The following is a 23,392-nucleotide window of genomic DNA, read 5'->3' as shown; positions in this document are numbered from 1 at the left end:
TACCTATACTAAAACTGAGGTTGAAGTGCCTACTTTTACCGTTTTCCCTAGCTGATTTCAACGTTAATAACTGTTTTACAGGATTAAGAGGTGTACACTGGGAATACATTATATAAAATGTTTTCAAAATGAATGTTCTCGTAACGGTGATTAGGCTTTTGTAGTAAGTATTTGGATTAAAAAAATGATTAAATGAGGCAGCTTTGGGAGCAGGGCAGTTTAAGAGGCATTTGGGATGGGGGAGGGTCAGAGCCAATTCTTTTATTTATATTTTGATCAGTGTTTTTGGTAGAAAATAGGTTGAGGGAAGGTTGCTGATTTGGCTTTTTTTTTTCCCTCTGTGCCAAAGAAAGAGCAAACCTTTAAAATGTAATCAGAACATTTTCAAAATTTGGCTTTACCTTCTTGCAATAAGAATAATCTATTGTGCTCATGATTTTAACAGCATTCAATATGCTGACTGAAAAGAATTAAATGAGTATTTCTGAATCAGATTTAGTTAACAAAGATCCATTGCAGGGACTGAATTTGCACAATAGAGAAAGTCCTTTCCTTTGTATGGTATGTTAGCTGGATTGAAGGGGGAAGGGAGGAGTTATACAACAATTGGTCGCTGTCTTAGTTGTTAGAGGGAGAGAGGTGTGTGCAAAGGCGACTCCCTGAATCAGAATGAGCAAATGAATAGAACCCTTTAAAGGACATAAAAGTCTCTGTATCTTATTTTCAGGTTTGAAGTAAATCACATATTCAGGTTCTTCCCATCCATTCTCCACTTCTAGAGAATAAGTTAAAGATCACAGAGAGGTTGAGCAAGGTAGCAGCTCATGTAAAAATTTTGTCAAAGAATGAAACTCATTTAAAAGTGTTTTGTTTTCTTAACTTTATTTATTTTATCTTGCTGCGGTCACTTTCTTTAACCTCTTTATTGGAGTATAATTGCTTTACAATGCTGTGTTAGTGTCTGCTTTATAACAAAGTGAATCAGCTATACATATACGTATATCCGCATATCTTCTCCCTCATTTTGCTAACTTTACATGTCCAATCATAATAGTTTTCCTGAGTTTAAATAGCTGGAATATATGTTATGTTACATGAATTTGGTTTACTTCTGGGACACAATATAAAGTATTGTGGTAAAGTTTCCTTGTCCTTACATACTCCTATAACTAGAGATACTTTTAGACTTAAACAAATTTGACTCCCTAGCCCGCATCACTGCTACATGGTTTATTCTTTTGAGCTGAGCCAGTTTCTTTGAAGAAACCCCTCTGTTTTTGAATGTTATAATTTTGAATACCTATTTTCATGACAGGCTTTTTGAACATTAAAAAAAGTAAAGTAAAATAATTTTATACTTATCTTGAGAAATAGCATTAGAAACTAATACAGAATACTTGCGATGTTGTATTTTATTTCCTGAGTTAGAATGCTTCTGGCAGATTGGAGGAAAACATAGGGCTCAGTGCCAAGAAGAATGATGGTGTTTGACTTGTATAGAGGGCACCTTTTCCCAACTACGTTTCTTGTGGACTCTTGATTGCTCAGGCGTTGTATTGTTTGGTATGCTTATGAAGAGATTTCGGGCTTGATTTAGGAGACATTTTTAATCCTGTACGCACCAGTGGTTTGGAAAGACTTGTATAGAAGTTATAGAGATAGTGGTAATGTGGAAGTTTTTCCAAATATTCTTCCAAGTCTCATTTTCCTCTTAGTTTGAAATTTTGCCTAAATTAAAAAAAAAATTGAAATATTTCATGAAAACTAGCATATTCCAGTTGGAGACTATATATTTTTTTGCTTTTACTTTTAAGACTCCCTAGTGTTTGAGCTGTATTTAACTAGTCACAGTATTTAGAGTAAACGCTGTAGGCTGAAAAATACCTTGAGTATGTATATTCATTCAGATTGTGCTCCTGAATGTTGATGTTGGATGATTTGAAATAAATAGTTGTTCGTCAACTTTAAACTGACATATTAGTCTGCTGAACAAGGAGACTAAATAATGTAACACTTTTCTATAATTCAATTTCTAACCTTTACTGTTTGTTTTGTTTAATGTTTTCTTTATCATTATATGTCTTACAGCTACTCAAAAATTTTTTTAAAATTTTTTCTTTCTTTTCTTTTCTTTTATATTTTGGCTGCGTTGGGTCTTCGTTGCTGCTCCCGGGCTTTCTCTAGTTGTGGCAGGCGGGGGCTACTCTTTGTTGCAGTGCGTGGGCTTCTCATTGTAGAGGTTTCACTTGTTGTGGCACAGCATGGGCTGTAGGTGCTCAGGCTTCAGTAGTTGTGGCACGCGGGCTCAGTAGTTGTGGCGCACGGGCTTAGTTGGTCTGCGGCATGTGGGATCTTTCCGGACCAGTGCTCGAACCCGTGTCCCCTGTATTGGCAGGCAGATTCTTTAACCACTGTGCCACCAGGGAAGCCCGCTACCCATATTTTGAATGAAAATAGCATACTCTATTGTGGAAACCAATTAGGATGTTTAGTCAATTTATTAGAAATTATATAATTTTGCGTGCTGTCTAGCTGGTTTTTAGTGTGTGGAAATACGCTTTGCAGTGAAAAGATGTTCTTGGTATGATATTAAAGTATTGCAATATTCCGATTTTTCCCCCTACATGTGGCACTGTCTGCCAAGTTGAAAATTATAAACATCTAAAAAAACCCCACAACGGGATGTCTCTATAAAACCCTAACTTAAATTTAGTGAATTTTTGGATTTAATTACTTAGGATTTCATTTTGAGTATAGGGATGAATTGAAATCTAGCATGTTTAAAGATTTTTATTATATAAGAACTGCTCCACCTCTTACAGCTAAGGAATATTTCTGGGAAAATTCAAATGGAAGACACCTATTATTGCTTGTGTTATGCACTTGGTGCTAGATTTTTAGTCCAGCATTAATCTCTGGGGGTATGTGTATGTCTTTGTATCTTTGTATTAGATGCTGAGTTTGGGTGACATTGACAAATGAAATTAAGATTTTTCTGTTTATATCTTGTATTGGCTTTGTTACATTTGTATCATGTTTACACACAGTATGTGTACTTTTACATATAATACATTTATAGTTTCTTTGATTCTCAAAATTGACTCTGATTTTTTTAGAAAAATACCCCATCATTTTATTCCTTTGATTAAAAAACTAGGGGCTTCCCTGGTGGCGCAGTGGTTGAGAGTCCGCCTGCCGATGCAGGGGACACGGGTTCGTGCCCCGGTCCGGGAAGATCCCACATGCCGCGGAGCGGCTGCGCCCGTGAGCCATGGCCACTGAGCCTGCGCGTCCCGAGCCTGTGCTCCGCAACGGGAGAGGCCCCAACAGTGAGAGGCCCGCGTACCGCAAAAAACAAACAGACAAACAAAAACCCAAAAAACTAGGATATTTTTACTCAAAAACACTTTGTATTTTACAAACTATATTGGATGTATAGTGATTTGCATCTTTTGTAAGTCAGTAAATTGGTAGGTGGTGGATTTTTGTTTCAACCATTAATTTTTAAAATTTATGCTGTCTGCAGTAAAGGCTCTTTTTCACTCAAGATTTTTTTATTCTTTATTTTAAAAATTTTTTAATTTTTATTTTTTGGCCACGTGGCTCAGCATGCAGGATCTTAGTTCCCCAACCAGAGATCGAACCCATGCCCCCTGCAATGGAAGCAAGGAACCCTAACTACTGGATTGCCAGGATATTCCCCACTTAAGATTATTTAAGTAACCTCGGATAAAAAGAAAAAAGATTTTAAAAGTTCATTGCTTTATTATATCAAAAGGATGTTAGAATGAAAACTATTACTATTTAGACCAGAATTTAGGAGGAGGTACTTAAATTTGGATAGGAAAATAGTATGTCTTTATTTTCACTAACTTCTTAATCAGAATTTAGCATTTCCATCAATTATAACTATATTGTGGTGTAGTACCAACCTGGTAGTATTAGTAGTACCTGTGATGATTTCACCACCAACGCCAATCAGATGTATTTTCATATTTTACATTACAGTTGTTGCAGATATTTCATTTATGCTCATCACAACTTAGAAATGACAATAGCTGTTAGACCTGCTGCTAAATACTTATATTTAATGCATCAATAAAGATGCATATATATATTACTGTATGATCAATCTGTGTTGTAGATATACTTTTAAACTTTACCTTGGAGAATTTTGAACATACACAAAAGTAGAAGAATAGTAAGTAAATCTCATGTACCCATTGTTCAGCCCCAGTGACCATCAACCATGACGTATTCTGCCTTATGAGGAAAAATAAAGCAGAGGAGGGGATGGAGAGTAAATGCGGGTGGGAGTGACGAGGAAGGCCTCTTTGAAAATATGGCATTTGATACACAGGAATGAAGGCCTATCCATACACGCAGATCCACTTCTCGCCTTCCTATGTGTTTGTTTGTTGTTTTTCATTTAAAATTTATTTTGAAATAGTTCAGGAAAAGTGCAGAGAATTCTCACATTCACTTCACACAAATTCCTCAGTTGTTAGCATTTTGCCACATTTGCTCCATTACCTTCTCTTGTCTTTTCCTGGCATGACATCCTTAAATTCTCCAGTGTATATCTCCCCAAAACTGCATTGCACCATACAGTATTTTCGGCAAGGAAATCAACATTGGTATAGCACTATTACTCAATCCATAGACCTCATTCAAATGATGCCAGCCATCCCAACAATGTCCCTCTTTCCTTTTTGGTCCAGGATCCTAGCCGGTACGTGTTGTTCGTCTGGAACAGTTTCTTACCCAAATTCTCATGTGCCTGATAGTCTTAAAGAGCACAATTCTTTTTTTATTTTTAATTAATTAATTTATTTTTGACTGCGTTGGGTCTTCAATTTTTAATTAATTAATTTATTTTTGACTGCGTTGGGTCTTCATTGCTGCGTGCGGACTTTCTCTAGTTGTGGCAAGTGGGGGCTACCCTTCTTTGCGGTGTGCGGGCTTCTCATTGCGGTGGCTTCTCTTGTTGCGGAGCACGGACTCTAGATATGCGGGCTCAGTAGCTGTGGCTCGCCGACTCTAGAGCACAGGTTCAGTAGTTGTGGCACACGGGCTTAGTTGCTCCGCGGCATGTGGGATCTTCCCAGACCAGGGCTCGAACCTGTGTGCCCTGCATTGGCAGGCAGATTCTTAACCGCTGAGCCACCAGGGAAGCCCAAGAGCATAATTCTTTCATTCTGCAGGCTGACCCTCTACCCAGGTCTGTCCAGTATTACCTCATGACCAGATCAGGTCTTGCAATCTTGGCAGGAATACCAGAGAAATGATTCTGTGCTTTTTCATAATATGGAGACAGTATTGGATCCATCCCACCACTGGTGATGTTAACTTTGATCACCTAATAAAGTTAGTGTCTTCACCATTTTTCCCCCTTTATTTGATTAGAATTTTATGGGAAGATATTCCAGTATTACACTGATAGTCTTTTCCATCATCAACCCTAAACCCAGTAGTCTTAGCAGCTATTGATAACTTTTTGTGAAAATATTTATTTATTCATTTATTTATTTTTGGCTGCATCGTGTCTTAGTTGCGGCATGCGGAATCTTTTGTTGCAGCATGCGGGCTTCTCTCTCTAGTTTTGGTGCATGGGCTCAGTAGTTGTGGCGCGCGGGCTTAGTTGCCCTGTGGCATGTGGGATCTTAGTTCCCTGACCAGGGATCAAACCCACATCCCCTGCATTGGAAGGCAGGCTCTTAACCACTGGACCCCCAGGGTAGTCTCCCATTGATAACTCTTGACTGTATTATATACTGCTGTGATTGTTGCCAAATGAGCATCTATTACTGTGATTTCTTATACATTTATTCTGTAGGTAAGAATTTTCCATAATTATATTTGGAAATATATATACACACACGCATATATATGATTTCCATTTTTTTCAATGGGTTTTAATTCAGGACTTGCTTATTTTGATACCCAAATCATTCTAGATTTGACCAGTGGGAGCTCCTTCAAACTGGCTACTGTGTCCTTTTGATATCTCGCCACTACTCTTTTAAGCATTTCTTTATTTCTGGCAACAACAAAGGCTCATCTTGTATTTTCCCTTTCCCAGTCCTGTAATCAGCCATTCTCCAAGAGACTCTGGTTCCTTTTAGGGAGGGATGGTATTTAGAAACCCAAGATCTGGGTGCACAGTTTACCCATTGCTGCAGAGCTAAGAGGATATGTATTGTGTGTGTACACATGTATATATGTTTACATGTATATATAATACATGTATCTCTATATAATATATTTTGAAACTATGTTCACACATGTTTCAATACATGAGGATTCTTTGTAACCTCCCCATTTCCATGTTTATAAATCCCTTCTCAGACAGTGAGAAACTTATTATTCTCAATATATTTACTTAGTTGCCCAGTATGTTCTTAGTGTAACTAATAGGCCAACCACTCTGCCTCCCCCACCTCTGCCTGCCACCTCTGGGCATCTCACCCCTGCTGCCTCTGCCTCAAATCACCTCCCTCTTGGCTTATCTCGTTGGAAACCAACATTGTGGGGGAGGTGGAAGGCAAGGCAAGAAAAGGAAGGTGGGGCTGGAAATGACTTGCATGTTTTTGTCTTCAGTTTTTTCTCTCATAGGAGGCAACTTGTGGATGAATGAATTACCTGCCTCTGGTACCATTTGTAAGCAGATTTAGAGCTACCCCACTTTTAAAATTTTAGTTTTGGTTCTACTTCCACCACTGACTTTATGACATGAGGTTAATCACAGGATCAGTATGAGCTGTATTATATGCTGAGTCATTCAGAAGAGGGGCTAGTAAGAAGGGAGTTTGTTTTTTAGGTATCATCATTGCTCCATTTATTTGGGCGTCAGTCACTCACTTTGTGTGGTATCTCAGCAAAATCTTGCCCTCGCCCCACTTCCCCCAGGCTTACTGACCTCAACCTTATTTCTTTTTTTGTTTAACTTAAAATTTTTAATACTAATTTTAAATTAAGAAGTTTTAATTAATTTAATTCTTAACTGAAGTATAACTGTCATATAACATTATATTGGTTTCAGGTGTACAACATAATGATCTGATATTTGTATATATTGCAAAATGATCACCACAGTGAGTCTAGTTAACATTCCTCACCATACATAGTTACAAAAAACGTTTTTTTTCCTTGTGATAAGTACTTTCAAGATTTACTCTCTTAAAGTACTTTCAAGATTTACTCTCTTAGGAACTTTCACATATGCAATACAATATTAACTGTAGTCACTGTGCTGTACATTATATCCCCATGACTTATTCATTTTATAATTGGAAGTTTTTATCTTTTGAGCCCTTGCATTCCACCCGTCACCCCAACCCCCAACCACCAATCTGTTTTCTGTATCAATGACTTTTTTTTTTTAAGATTCCACATATAAGTGAGATCTTATGGTATTTGTCTTTCTGTAACTTATTTCACTTAGAATAATGCCCTCAAGGTTTATCCATGTTGTTGCAAATGGCAAGATTTCCTTCTTTTTTACGGCTGAATAGTATTCCATTGTATGTACGTCCGTGTGTGTGTGTGTGTGTGTGCGCGCGCACATGTGCACACTCCACATATGCCACATGTTCTTTATCCATCCATCAATCCCTGGACACAGGTTGTTTCTGTATCTTGGCTTTGGTAAATAAAATGCTGCAATGAACATGGAGATGCATATCTTTTCAAATTGGTGTTTTCCGTTTCCTTGGTTATATACCCAGAAGTGGAATTGCTGTGTCATATGGTAATTCTATTTTTAACTTTTTGAGGCACCTCCATACTGCTTTCCATAGTGGCTGCATCACCTTTTTTTTTCTGCTCCCTCTACACTACTCTTCACCCCTGTCCAAAGAGTTCCTTAATGAATCAAAATCTTATTCCTTTGCACAAGCCCTACAATGTGTATAGTTGGTATTATTTTGAAGTAGATCCCAGACATCTTATTTAATCCACAAGTATTTCAGTGTTTCTCTCTAGAAGATAAGAACTGTTTAAAGATGTTCAGCAATACTGTGGTATATCCTTATTTCAAATACCCAGTCAGTATTTTCAAATATCCAGCCAGTACTTGAATTTGTAATTGTTTTAAGAATCTTTTTTTTTCACTCAGTCTCTAAATAAGGTACATAAGATATATTTTAAAAATTTTATTGAGGTATAATTTGCATACAGTAAAATGTACCTATTTCAAGTGTTGAGTTTGTTGAATTTTGAGAAATGTAGGCATCCTTGTAATCACCACCACCACAGTCAGGATACCACAGTTTATTTACTTACTGATGGACATGGGACTGTTTCAACCTTTTTTAATCCATAGGTTTTAATCTCTCTCTCTGCTTACAACTTAATTTGTTGGAAACCAAGTTGTAGAGTTTCTCAGTGTGTGTTTTGCTGATTACATGCCTGTCCTGTGGTATACATTAACATCACCTTTTGTCCTCTGTATTTCCTGCATGTTCAAAAGTTGATAATTGTATTTCAATATAATTGGTTTCTTTGTAATTCGTGCATTTTACTTGATTAATTTAGTAATAGTCCAAGAAAGGGTTTATAGGTTTCACTGGCTGTCAAAGCAGTCCGTGGAAAAAAGTGTAAGAAATATTGGTTTAGGCAAACCATTATGTTAAGAATAGAATGCTAGCAGTATATTTAAGTACTTAACTTTAGCTTTGACATAAAAAGGTTGAGGTTAAAAAGTTAAGAATCACTGAAAAACTTTAAGACTAGTAAACAAAACAAAGATAGTGTCCTGTGAATAGCTTTATTTTTCCCCTCCTCTTTTTCCTCATTGTAAACTTATAGGATTAGAACTGCTGTTTTTCTTGTGGGAATTTTTTTCTGTTTTTTCATCCACCGGCCCCCCACCCCCACCCCGCCTCAGTTTTATCGTAGAAATCATGGAATCCTTAGATTTTTTAAGGTTGTTCCTTTTAGTCAGCTTGAATTCTTTCAATGAAATGAATTTCAAGCACATTCAATGTTAGAATTAAATGCCATAATAGATATTAATTTCTCTTATGTGAGGGGGTTCAGCCTTAATCAAAGAAAACAAGGTTTGCAAAAATCTCAATTTATAGAGAGTATCTAAAATTCAGTTAGTATGTGATGCTGTATATAAAAAAGACAGGGAATTCCCTGGCAGTCCAGTGGTTGGGACTCTGTGCTCTCACTTCCTAAGGCCCAGGTTCACTCCCTGGTCGGGGAGCTAAGATCCTGCAAGTTGTGCGGCGCGGCCAAAAAAACAAAAACCAAAAACAAAATAAGACACCTTAACTCTTCAGTAAAACATTTATTTGTTTATTTATTTAAATATTTATTTTGGCTGTGCTGGATCTTCATTGTTGCACTCGGGATCTTCGTTGTGGCACGTGGGATCTTTTTTGCAGCATGTGGACTCTTAGTTGCAGCATGCAAACTCTTTAGTTGTGGCATGCATGTGGAATCTAGTTCCCTGATGAGGGATTGAACATAGGGTCCCTGCATTGGGAGCGCGGAGTTTTACCCACTGGACTACCAGGGAAGTTCCCAGTAACACATTTATTATATAAAGTAGGTACATTTATTTTCTCCCATGAATTGAATGGGTCGGATTATAAGATTTATAAGGGGACTTCCCTGGTGGTGCAGTGGTTAAGAATCCGCCTGCCAGTGCAGGGGACACGGGTTTGATACCTGGTCTGGGAAGATCCCACATGCCGCAGAGCAACTAAGCTCGTGCACCACAACTACTGAGCCTGTACTCTAGGGCCCACGTGCTGCAACTGCTGAGCCCCCGTGCTGCAGCTACTGAAACCCATGTGCCTAGAGCTTCGCAACAAGAGAAGCCACCGCAATGAGAAGCCCGAGCACCGCAATGAAGAGTAGCTTCCGCTCACTGCAACTAGAGAAAACCCGTGCACAGCAACAAAGACCCAATGCAGCCAAAAAAAAAAAAAGATTTCTAAGGTCTTTTTAGTTTAGAAAATCTTGTTGTAGGGCACACCGTGTTAGAACTGGCAAAGGGTCTTTATTGGCATGGAAAAATATTAAATGACAAAACAAGGTGTAAAATGGGACATGTAACATCTCTGTGGGGTCAGTGAAAATCTATACGTGACTCTCCTGTGTCAGCTTTTGATACAAATGGTGTTTCCATTGATAACTGAAAATCTAAAGTGAGAGATGAATAAGTATAATATTAAAAGCTCTCTCATGCAAAAAAAAAGAAAAGAAAATCTTATTCTAGCCATTCTCCATAGTGTATAAAGGTCACTGGAATGCTGTGAAGATTTTTAAAAAGTATATTTTGATGATTAGTTGGATTATAAAAGAGCTTAATATCTAGAAATACTGTGTAGCCATCATACAAAACATTGGTGTACCAGTTCCTTTCAGATAAATCATCTCCTAACCAGCTATGCTCATCAATCAAAAATAGGCTTTCTTGGGTTCAGACTTAAGTGGCATTTGTAACGTTTCAAATAGTTTTAAATTATATTGCAGTTAATTTAAAAAAATGGTGTCTGTGCTTTGTTATACTAATCTAAGGTGTATAATGATATACTGTAGTTTTTCTTGTCACTTATACCTTTCTGTGTTTTTTTTTTTTTATGAAGTAGCCCTTTCCACGGTGGTTTTTGACACATATTATTCCTTTTCAGCAAGTTTGCTGTGCCGCTCTAAAAGTAGATGTATAAAGGGAACTTCAGTCACAGCTTGGGGTCTCACAAGGTTATGACATTTGATTTCCTTTGTGTTGATCTTATTGGAAATTTGTATAAAGGTTTTGCTTGTAAAGAAAAGCTTTTTAGTTCTAGAGATTATAATTAATGACTAAAGTGTTGACTGGAGAAGTTTGCATATTTAACAGGTTTCAAGAATGATTGGCATAGAGACTGGTGACTTATTTCTTAATTTAATAGGCTTAATTTCATGCAGAGTTTTTATTGGGAAGTATGATTATTTAAACGTTTATAAACCATTGGAAGTGAGTAGAAAAACCCAAAGACCTTTTAAGATTAAAGAGTGATAAAGAAGACCCATTTCCTTAATCTGGAAGTATTGGTAGTCTTTAAAGATTTACAGAAATGCAGTGGTGATAAAAAGAATATGGAATTTATGTATATTACAAAAAGATCACATTTGTCCTGATTCTGTTCTAAGTAACCATATATTGTGAAATAAGGATAGAAGTCTAATCAAGTGAAATATTAGAGGGAATTTATAAATTTCTGAAAGTCTTTTTTTAAACTGTTATTTTACTAAGAAGTAAGCCATAGGTTAGAAGTTAATTTCCTTCTCAGCAGTTGTACTGTAATAGTCCTATTAAGCCAGGTAGGAAGCACATTTTCAAAGAGTCCTTTGTATTTACACCCCGGACTCTTGATGTGGATTTTTGTTAGTTTCTTGGCTTCTGCTACTTCAACTTTGTTTTCTCCAGCCTTCCCCTTTTGATCAACTTGCCTTGCTCCTTTTTTTCTTCATCTAACTGTTTTATTTACTGCCATTACTTTAAGAAATGGTTAATCATGGTCATTTGCATTCTCTTTACAATTGTACTTGAGCTTTTCTCAGTACTATGTAAATCAGACACATTTATGAAGTTGTTCATTAATTATTGTGAGAAGAAATGTCCAAAAGTTAACTTAGTGGCCACCATCATTGTCTGTATTCCTGCATTGTGTGTGTGTATGTATATATTTTTTTTTATATATATATATATATTTTAATATTTATTTATTTGGCTACACCTGGTCTTACGGCACGTGGGATTTTGCGGCGTGTGGGATCTTTAGTTGCGGCATGTGGGATCTTTTAGTTGCGGCATGCGGGATCTAGTTCCCTGACCAGGGATCGAACTCAGGCCCTCTGCATTGGGAATGTAGAGTCTTAACTGCTGGACTGCCAGAGAAGTCCCCTGCACTATATATTTTGACTTTTAGAGTGTAAACTCCTCCCTCCTATTCTCTGAAGAAGTACCTTATGAATTCTTTCTAAGATTGTCTAAAAGATTCAGGCTTCCTATTTTATGTAGCCAGTAACGTCTAAAGATCATAGAATCTTTGGGATTGTTTTCTCCTTATAATTGGATAATCTTTCAGAGGTTTATGTATCAGTTGCGCACTCTCTTTTTGTCAACAATTAATTTTAGTTAGTAAATAGTTATTTTGCACCATAAGATTGGTGCAAAATAATGCATGTACGTATTTTTTTCACTGAAGTAATGGTGCCGTTAATAGTTCTGAAGAATTTTGTCATTCAAAGCTTTACTGAAAACATTGCCTTTTCCCAAGAGTTGTAGTCATCAAGTTTTCATGTACAGGAATCTAGGCACTAACCATGGATTTGATAAACAGCTGACTATAGTTTTGTTGGTTGAATTAAGCTTATCTTCAGTCTTCAAGTTTTCTTAAACCTTTTCTAATTAGAGTCAATAAATCGTTTCTCATCTTAAAAAAGTAATGTATTATGTTCATAGAAGCATTTACAATAGCCAAAAGATAGAAGCAATCTAAGTGTTCATGACCCATGGAAGGATAAACAGAATGTGTGACAACAAAATACGTATCACGGAGTATTATTCAGCCTTAGAAAGGAAGGAAATTCTTCTTTTTAAAATTGAAGTATTGTTGATTTACAGTATTATGTTAGGAGAGGAAATTCTGACACATGCTTCAACATGGATGAACCTTGAAGACTTTATGCTAAGTGAAATAAGGCTGTTACAAAAGGACAAATATTGTATGAGTCTACTTACATTAGCTTCCTGGAGCAGTCAAATTCATAGAGAAAGTGGAATGGTGCGTTCCTTTTTTTTTCTTCTTCTTTTTTTTTTTCTTTCTTTCTTTTTTTTTTTTTTAACTGTTATAAGCAGTGTTGCTTACTAAACAGTCTATCAAATTGTCTTCCTAAGAGGTTTCTCTAATTTATACTCCTGCAGACGGTGTTATGAAAGTATCTATTTTCTTAGACTCTAGCTAATATCTAGGTATTATTAAAATTTAGGTCTTTGTGTTGCATGGCATTTTTTTTTTAATTTGGATTTTTGAAATTTTGAGTGGAAATTGAGCAGCTTTTTTGAGTGTGTTTGTTTTGTTTACCATTTTGTGTGTATGGGTGTATTTTTAAAGAATTTCCTGGAACTTCCCTGGTAGCGCAGTGGTTAAGACTCCGTGCTCCCAGTGCAGGGGGCCTGGGTTCGATCCTTGGTCTGGGAACTAGATCCCACATGCATGCCTCAAGTAAGAGTTCGCATGCCACAACTAAGGAGCCAGCCTGCTGCAACTAAGACCCGACGCAACCAAATAAATAAAATAAATATTAAAAAAAAAAATTTCCTATTTGGGTATTTTGCCTGTGTTTTGTTTGGACCTCTGTCTCCCTTGATTTGGAAGAATTTTTATATTTAGGAAATCACTTATTTCTCATGTGCAAGTATTTTTCCCCATGTGTTTTTTGACTGTATTTTGCTATTTAGGAGCTGTAATTTTTATGCGGTTTAATTTATATGGTCTTTTCTTTTATGACATAGGGATTTTATCTCAGGCTGAGAGTCTTTCCCAGACTACAACAAACTAACATATATATATATATATATATATATATTTATTTTTGGCAGAGAGAGAACACAAATCAGCAAAATATTACAAATCATTCTCCCCCCGCCCTTCTTTTCCCACCTCTCCCCCATTCCTCCAAGTAGAGAAACACTTTAGGATATTAGCTTTTTCTAAAATGAGGCTAGGGGTCCTGTGTTTGACTGCGCTTTGCTGGCTTTAGGGATTCTGAGTCTGTTTTTTTCATCTTTAGTAATCATTTGTACTTACTCCAAAGATAAAGTGATTAAAGGGAAATATATTAATTATTTAAGAATAATTTTAAAATCTTTTATACATAAATTTATTTCACAGTAGATTTCCCGAAAGAATTCTGTATCTCCATGAAGTGAAGATAGGTTTTGGCTGTCATCTAATGGGTTACTTATCTTCCCAGGCAGGCATGCTTGAAATAGAAAATGTCTTCCTTAAATGTGCCCATTTACAGGAAACATGGCAGGCAGTTGATTTGTATTGAGATAACGCAGACACTTGTGACTAAAGGATATGTAAAATCTGTTGTATTAAAAGACGGTGACAGGGACTTCCCTGGTGGTCCAGTGGCTAAGGCTCTGTGCTCCCAGTGCAGGGGCCCCAGGTTCAGTCCCTGGTCAGGGAACTAGATCCACATGCCGCAACTAAAGATCCCGCATGCCACAACTAAGACCCAGTGCAGCCAAATAAATAAATATAAAAGACAGTGACAGGTACTATTTTTTGTCTTTTTTTCTTTTAATAATAGTTTTAACGAGATATAATTCGCATGGCATAAAATTTTTCCTTTGAAAAGTGTACAGTTGTTTTTAGTATATTTGCAGAGTTATGCAGCCATCACCACTAATTTCAGAACATTTCCATCACTCCAGAATGAAACCCCCATACCCATTAGCAGTCATTCTCCATTCTTCCTTCTCCCCAGCTCCTGGAATCCACTAATCTATTTTCTATTTCTGTGTATTTGCCTATTTTGGACCTTTCACATATATATGGAATCATAAAATATGTGATTGGCTTCTTTCCCTTATAGTGTTCTTGAGGTTCATCCATGTTGTAGCATGTATAAGAACTTCATTCCTTTTTATTGCCAAATGACATTCCATTGTATGGACATATACCACATTTTAAAAACTCCACTCAGCAGTTGAACGTTTGTTTCCATTTTTTTGGCTATTATGAATAATGATACTGTGAACATTCCTGTATGTGTTTTTATGTGGACTTCTCTTTTCAGTTCATACCCAGGAGTAGAATTGCTGGCTTATACGGTAATTCTAAGTTTAACATTTTGAGGAACTGCCAAATTGAATTCCAAAGTGGCTGTACCATTTTACAATCTCACCAGCAATTTATTAGGGTTTAGATTTCTCCTTATACTTGTTATTGTCTGTCGTTTTCATCAATATTCTAGCCATCCTATTTCGTGTGAAGTGGTATCTCATTGTGGTTTTGGTTTTTATTTTCCTAAAGTCTAATATCGTTAAGCAAATTTTTGTGTGTTTATTGGCTATTGGCTGTTTGTATATATTTTTAGAGAAATTGTCTATATCCTTTGCCTTTTTTTTTTTTTTTTGCGGTACACGGGCCTCTCACTGCTGTGGCCTCTCCCGTTGCGGAGCGCAGGCTCAGTGGCCATGGCTCACGGGCCCAGCCGCTCCGCGGCACGTGGGATCTTCCTGGACCGGGGCACGAACCCGTGTCCCCTGCATCGGCAGGCGGACTCTCAACCACTGCGCCACCAGGGAAGCCCCCCCTTTGCCTATTTTTAAATTGCATTTTTTTTTCATTGTTGAGTTGTAAGAGCTCCTATCAGATAAATAATTTGCAAATATTTTCTATTTTCTGGGTTTATATCAATTTTTGATCATTGTCTTTGGATAGAGTAAAACTGTTAACTTGTAATTTATCATTGTCATGCTAACAATTTAAATTTATCTTTGTCATTCTAGATAATTGTTAAACCAAGTTCTTCTTTTGGATTTTAACTTATTTTAACTGATATAATGAGACATATGACATATTAAAAATATTACTATCTTACTTGGTTATGTCCAAATTGCAGGAGTTTTGCCATCTGAGTATATGATTCTGAGCTACTTACTACATTTAATGGTTTGAAGTATGGGCGATATCAGTAATTGTGAATGAGGTAGCTTTAATGTCTGCCTCTACTATGTTGATGACAAGAAATAGCCGTGATTAATTTGAAAAGATTGGGATTGTACACTTAAAAATGGTTAAAATAGCTAATTTTATGTTATATTTTATATAACAATAAAATTTTACAATAAAAAATTTTAAAAATTTGATCTGTGATTATGTAGGAAAAATGTGTCCAGTTCCAATTTAAATGCTGTTATGATGCATTAAGTTTCTAGGGAATTCTGCCTTTTGGCATTCTTGAAGTATTTGTAGTCACTGGTATAGAAAATAAAATAAAGGTCTAACACAGAGGGGAAACCAGTCTTTTGGTTTAAATATAGGATCAAGTGGTTGATTTATAAATTAGTAATTCCTTCATAAAAATTTTTTACTATGAAAGGGTTATATAAATAAGTGTTGATGTTACTGCATTATTGCAGATAATTTGCTGGTTGTAATGGGTATATTTATGACCCAACTGTCTGAGTTTGGAAGAGGAATGATTTTGAATATTTTCATAATATAAAAAATAAGTGAGCTTCCCTGGTGGCGCAGTGGTTGAGAGTCCGCCTGGCGATGCAGGGGACGCGGGTTCGTGCCCCGGTCCGGGAAGATCCCACATGCCGCGGAGCGGCTGGGCCCGTGGGCCGTGGCCGCTGAGCCTGCACGTCCGGAGCCTGTGCTCCGCGGCGGGAGGGGCCACGGCAGTGAGAGCCCCGCATATGGTAAAAATAATAATAATAATAAGTAAACATAAACATTTATTGTTTCTACTATTATAGGTCACCCAACCAGACTGTAATACTCATCTCTTAGGCCTTTTTATCCCTTACAGCATGCTCATTTGCTTTTCGCTTTCTGTCTATTCATACTTATTGATCGTTTTCTTTTGAATAAGGAACAGCTTAGCCATGATGGTGTGGAAGGGTGGAAAAGTGGGCAATACGCAAAGAATTGATAGTTTGATAAAATATGTAATCTTTGGAAAATGATGTATTGGGTTTTAGATGAATGGGTGTTTTAGGTTAATTGCATGCCTGTTCAAAGAGGCAGATATTCTCCTCATTACAATTCTGTAAGTCTATCCTGAATAACAGGTAAATGTTTCAAGAATGACTTGGGGAGGATTGTTTTCTGTAGTAGGAGAACTTGTGTGAAAACGAATTGTGGCTATTCTTTGTTATTGCTTATTATTAGTAGGGGCACTTGCAAAAAAAGGTAGGATTAAAATAAATAATTGCATTCTTATTGATAAACCAGCTAATAAAAGATAAATGTAGTAACTTTTAGAAAGAAAGGGTATTGAGAGAATTCATTGGGTTTTAGCATACTAATGATCTTTAGCTTTATGTATTTAGTGTTGCTTTGGAAATTAACAAAGTAAGTTTCTTGTAGAGTTGAGGAAAAGTTTAGAATAGGAGGAATCTTCTTTTCACATATCAAGGAGCTGAAAATTGTAAATAAATCAATTCCATGAGACTAGGGATCTTTGTTTTATTCCCTGATACGCATCAAGTGCCTACAACAGTGCCTGTTAAGAACCATAAAATTAAAAATAATTGATTCAGGATTAGAACCCTACTCTTTTCTCATAGTGGAGGAAAAACATTAGAGTATATCATGATGCTCTCAAATGTAAAATGTGAGGCCATTAATACACTGCAATTATATTCTTCAAGGAGATGCTAAGGACTATAAATTTGACTGTATAAATAGTCACATGTTGAAAGACCAAACATCTCAGCAAATCTGGCATTGTTTTGGGTTATTTTAAAATTCTCTCTTAAAAACGTAGAAGAATTATAGTGTATGTTGATCAGTTTAATATTTTTTGATGGTGAATATTTTTGACCAAACAGAAACCAATTTAATGTTGTTTTTTGATTGTGTTTTTGAAGACAAACCCATTAGATTGTTATATACTGCAGCTTTAGCAATCAAGCACACTTTCTTAATTTTATGTTCTTATTTAAAAAAAAAAGGTTTTCTTGATTCTTTAAAAATTACAAATGAGTTAACTTATTACTACAACCTTTGACTATGTAATTTAAGAAAATATTTTGTGCATATTACTGGAGACTATTCCATAGGTTCTCTGAAAACCTGTAACTAAGGCTCTATGTTTAAAAAAAAGAAATACTATTTAACTGTGGTTTTATTATTTTTGCTCTTTTTTCTTTTTTAATTAGTAGATGTCAGTAAATGTTTCGTTTGAATACTTAAGGAATACTTGAATACTATAGGAACTGTGTTGTTTTGGAAAGAGTAGATAAAATCAGGACATCACATTTACATTTACCAGCTGAGTTCTCATGGCTGTGAAGAGTTAACAGGTTTTTTTTTTTTAGTATAGAAGAGTAATGCAATACCTGATAAAGTTCTCTTATGTTAAATTTGGAGATAAATTCGTATTTTGTTTCCAGAGTGTACTCTCCTTATGTAAAAATTATGGGAACCGTGAGCCCACCCTTTTGAAGACGGAGGGCCATTTGACTTTGTTCTGCATGCATAATCTATGCATTAAGTATTTGGTTCTTCTTTTCAGTATTGCATTTAGCTCTTTGTTATTAAGAATTTAAGCTTAAATATTTGTTTTCCCTGTATTACACTTTGGCTAACTGACTTTTTTGATGGGGAATTGGCTGATGCTTCCCTCTTTTTTTCTTCTTTCTAATAGAAAAACCTATGTAGTCTTGGGCTTAGTGATAAGTTGTGTGTGTGTGTTAAAATATACAAAATTTATTATCTTAACCATTTTTAAGTGTACAATTCAGTGGCATTAAGTGCATTCACAGGGAATTCTCTGGCAGTCCAGCGGTTAGGACTCGGCGCTTTCACTGCCAGGGCCCAGGTTTGATCCCTGGTCGGGGAACTAAGATCCTACAAGCTGCTTGGCGTGGCCAAAAAAAAAGTGCATTCACAATGTTATGTAACCATCGGCAATATCTATTTCTAGAATTTTTTTCATCCCACACAAAAACTCTGTGTCTCCCCAGTCCCTGTTAACTTCTGTTCTACTTTCTGTCTCCATGAATTTGTCTATTCCAGATTCTTCATGTAAGTGGAATCATAAACTAATTGTCCTTTTGTGTCTGGCTTATTTCATTTAGTATGATGTTTTCAAGGTTTATCCATGTTGTAGTGTGTATCGAAACTTCATTTCTTTTTATGTTTTAATATAATATTCCATTGTTTGTATATGCCACATTTTGTTTATCCATTCATCCATTGATGGACAGTCGGGTTGTTTCCATCTTTTGGTTTTTGTGAATAATGATGCAGTGAACATTCGTGTAATGTATCTTTTTGAGCCCCAGTTTTCAGTTCTCTTGGGTATATACCTAGGAATGGAATTGCTGGGTCATATGGTAATTCTGTGCTTAACTTTTGGAGAAAAATGCCACTTTCCACAGTGGCTGCGCCATTTTACAGTTCCACCAGCTATGCAGGAGGTTTCAAATTTCTCCATATCCTTGCCAATACGTGTTTTGTTCTGTTCTGTTCTCTTTTCTAATAGCAATCCTAGTGGGTGTGAAGTGGTATTTTATTGTGGTTTTGATTTGTATTTCCCTATGCCTACTGATTTTGAGCATCTCTTTCTGTGCTTATCTGCCACCTGTATTTCTTCTTTGGTGAAGTGTTTTTCCTATTTTTTATTTTTTACAAATCTATCTATCTGTCTAACTATCTATCTATCTATCTATCTATCTATCTATCTATGTTGGGTCCTCGCTGCTGCGCGTGGGCTTTCTTCAGCTGTGGCGAGCGCGGGCCACTCTTCACTGCGGTGCACAGCCTTCTTATTGCGGTTGATTCTCCTGTCACGGAGCACGGGCTCTAGGCACGTGAGTCTCAGTACTTGTGGCTCACAGGTTCCAGAGCACAGACTCAGCAGCTGCCGCTCCGTGGCATGTGGGATCTTCCCAGATCAGGGCTCGAACCCGTGCCCCCTGCATTGGCCGGCAGATTATTAACCACTGAGCCACCAGGGAAGCCCATCTTCCCTATTTTTAAAAAATGGGTTGAGTTGTAAGATTTCTTATATTCTAGATACAAGTCCTTTGTCAGATACATTGGAAGGTATTTTTTTTAATGTTTGTATGGAAAGAACTATTTCAGTTTCTATTTTTCCCCCGAATTTAAGAGATCCGTTCATCAGTTAATTTACGCCAAGTAATTTCGTTACATCTAGTTCAGTGGCCTGATGAAACTGCATTTTAGGATTATGTTTCCCTTCTGAGAGGTAATAACTTAAATCATACTGTAGGATGTAAAAGGAAAGTTCGGCTTTCTGATAATGTTGTCAGCTTCTTCAGGGGAAGTGTAAAATTATGATATTGGGGACTTCCCTGGTGGCACAGTGGTTAAGAATCCGCCTGCCCATGCAGGGGGCACGGGTTCGAGCCCTGATCCAGGAAGATCCCACATGCCGCGGAGCAACTAAGCCCGTGTGCCACAACTACTGAGCCTGTGTGCCACAACTACTGAAGCCTGTGTGCCTAGAGCCTGTGCTCCAGAGCAAGAGAAGCCACTACAATGAGAAGCCCATGCACTGCAGCAAATAGTAGCCCCCATTCACCACAACTAGAGAAAGGCTGTGCACAACAGCGAAGACCCAATGCAGCCATAAATTTTAAAAAAAGAAAAAAATTATGATCTTGGATTGTCAGCATGTAAGAGTGCTATATTTAAAAGTGCTGTGCCCTTCTTTCTAAAATGCCAAATTATAAGTATACATAAGAACCTGTCAAAAGATTTTCTGATTTATTAATTTATATAAATAACAATTATACATAAATTATAAATTTTAACACTTTTTCTTTTAATCCCCTGGAAAAGAGAATTAAACGGCAAAAGATTACATTAAAAACTAGACGCAAATGCACAAAATATTTGAATTTATTTTGCCTTCCAGTAAGGAGTGTTTGAAGTCATCTCATTTTTTCACTAAGATCATTTTCACTTAATGAATTAAATTAAAATGAGATCTGTAAAATAGCCATTTTTAGCTACAGTTTTTACTTTAATGAAAATCTCTTAAGATTGGTAAGTTACTTGGATTATCTTAGGTATAATATCCTTTTTTAGAATGTAAAAATGCCTAAAAACTTCTGAGAGTCATTTCAGCTAAGTGTTCCAGGAAGGTAAAAGGCAGTTTATAGTAAATACTATATTTAAAAAGTTAGAGCAATAAAATAATGTGGTAAAAATGTTTGTAAATATTTGCCTCAAAAAAGAAAAATGTGAGTTTAAAAGCCATTTTAAATTAACTTGCAACCCCTCCCCCATACATGCATAATGTAAATTGTTTAAAAATAACAAACAGTTTTTAAAACTATTTTTGGAAAATTATTACTATGCAACAATAACGTTGACTTTATTTTTTTTCAGATATGGCCGCGTGGAAAGTGTCAAAATTCTCCCCAAGAGGGGTTCTGAAGGAGGAGTGGCTGCCTTTGTGGATTTTGTGGACATCAAAAGTGCACAGAAGGCTCACAACTCAGTCAACAAAATGGGAGATAGAGACCTACGCACGGATTATAATGAACCAGGCACCATTCCGAGCGCTGCTCGGGGATTGGATGATACAGTTTCCATAGCATCTCGTAGTAGAGAGGTTTCTGGGTTCAGAGGAGGTGGTGGAGGGCCTGCTTATGGCCCCCCACCATCACTTCATGCACGAGAAGGACGTTATGAGCGGAGACTTGATGGGTAAGTTCCAAGGTTTCTGTAGGCAGGTATTTTGTATTTGATATGGTGAAACAGAAACTCGTATTTAGGGGCCCCAGATGGATTTAAAGTTTTGGGCATTCTCAATGTTTCCTATTTTGGGTTGGAAACGGAAGTGATTTCTATCCCAGTGGCTGGTATCTTATGGAATCGTAGAGGATATTTCCTGCAGCTGGTTGGATATCTACTCCTGAGATATAAAGTGGTGGAAGATTTTATATTGCAGCATCATTTTTGGAGTTACCTGTCTTCTAGAATTAATTATTCCTTCTCTTGGATAATGTTAAGTCTTTCCTTGGATATATCCCTTCTACCTGATGGAGCTACTTGGCTACAGATTTTGTGGTTGTACTATATGGAATATTTCTGGAATATTAGAGCCTACAGATTCTTTTAGAATTTGATATCTGCTTCTCAGTTTTCACTACACAAAGTGTACAAACGAATTGGATTGTCACCAAAAAACCTAGCAGACCATATGATTCAACCTCTTGGATTCTACAAACAATACTTTAACCTGGAAATGTGTACTTGGATGAAGAAGAGTGAAGGCAATGCTTCATTTTTCCATTTTGGATCTACACAGTTTCCATGTTGGAATTATACTCCTTGATGGAATGGGGAAAAATTGAGATGATGGACGTTCCTAAATCCTGGAATATAGCCATTCTTTTCTGTTTGCTGGAATGTATGGGATGTCGTGCAGTCAAGATTCCATTAGCCCAGGAGAAGAGGATTACTATCTTGTTTCTTAAGCAAGTTGCTGTCCAATTAAAGGTACTTTAGCTTTGAACATATGGTGACGATCAGTTGTGGATACAGCAATCAAAATTGACTGTGCTGGATGGCTACAAAGGTGAACTGTTGGCGAGCAACTGTGCCTTCCTCATTTGGTGGAATTGTAGAGGATATTTCCTTTTCTGTCAGCTGCCTGATTCATACTTAGGGCTGGACATTTTTGTGAATGTGGATCAATTTATAATTTTCTGCTATCTCAAGAAAGAAGTCTGGGGGTTTGAGAGTTACAGTTTGTCTGGGACTGCTTGCTTCCAGTGGAATTATTTTGTCTGGTCATTAAGATTTTTTTTTTCCTTGTGGTTCATCTAAATATCATTTGACACCCTTACCCATTAAGAAGGTGGATTACCCCCATAAGAGGGGCCAAAATTGGGGAAGTTATGTTCACAATTCTCTCCCTAGATTTAATTGGGATTATAGGTCGTGTTTCCACACTTGGAAAAGGTTGGTATGTCCTGACCTGTGTATATTAGCCCCTCTCCTAACCCAAGTCAAACTTTCTTTTTTTCCCACTAACTCTAGAATCATTTAGTACTAATAGATGAATCAAAGAATAGCTATTAGATTTCAGCTCTGCTAGCTCTGTGCCTGCCTTCTATATCTTCCTAATGGTTAAGAACTTTGCATATTTATAAAATATCAGCTGTAACAGTAATTCTCCTAGAACTATTGCCTGTTGCTTCTGTTATATCATTAATAACAGCTCTTACTGATTAACATTTGATAGGGTACTAATGGAATTATTTATGAAATTTTCTCTTGTCTCAAAGGAACACCTCTTGTTTGTTAGAAGTTGAAATATCTATTCAAATTCCAGAAATAGTGAATAAAAAAGGAGAAAGTCATTTAATATATTTAAGTAGGAAAGATAATACTGAATTTTTGCCATGCCAGTTGCTTTTAATAATAGCAGTAAAAAGAAAAAAACAGCCTAGGAGAAGGTATGGTTGCTAAGTGAAATGGTGGGTGAAAATGAAGGTTAGTGGAGAGATTTGGAATCTAAGCACGTATTGGGGACATAGTATTAGTTGTAAGATTTTGCCACATATTCTTTATTGGAGAGATTCTAATTCTTCTATGTCTTTCATAATTCCTTAATCACTTTTGATAGAAGATAGACCCAAAGGTGAGGTTGAGAAGAGACT

General features: G+C 36.6%; 1 protein-coding gene across 4 annotated transcripts in view; it reads left to right on the top strand.

Annotated features, from left to right (window-relative positions):
• Window positions 1-23,392, top strand: part of SPEN (spen family transcriptional repressor) — a 93,929-nt gene that overhangs the window by 14,487 nt on the left and 56,050 nt on the right. For 3 of the 4 annotated variants that reach the window (XM_030877423.3, XM_030877411.3, XM_060310742.1), the window contains exon 2: window positions 21,111-21,431. In XM_030877423.3, the coding sequence (XP_030733283.2) occupies window positions 21,232-21,431 (200 nt within the window). In that variant the 5' untranslated portion in view covers window positions 21,111-21,231. Of the gene's footprint in view, window positions 1-21,110; window positions 21,432-22,542; window positions 22,692-23,392 lie in introns of those variants that run through there. The other variant, XM_030877446.2, reaches the window with a different exon arrangement.

This window comes from Globicephala melas, chromosome 1, assembly GCF_963455315.2.
Source record: "Globicephala melas chromosome 1, mGloMel1.2, whole genome shotgun sequence".
NCBI lineage: Eukaryota > Metazoa > Chordata > Mammalia > Artiodactyla > Delphinidae > Globicephala > Globicephala melas.
This window is presented reverse-complemented; position numbering and strand designations above follow the sequence as displayed.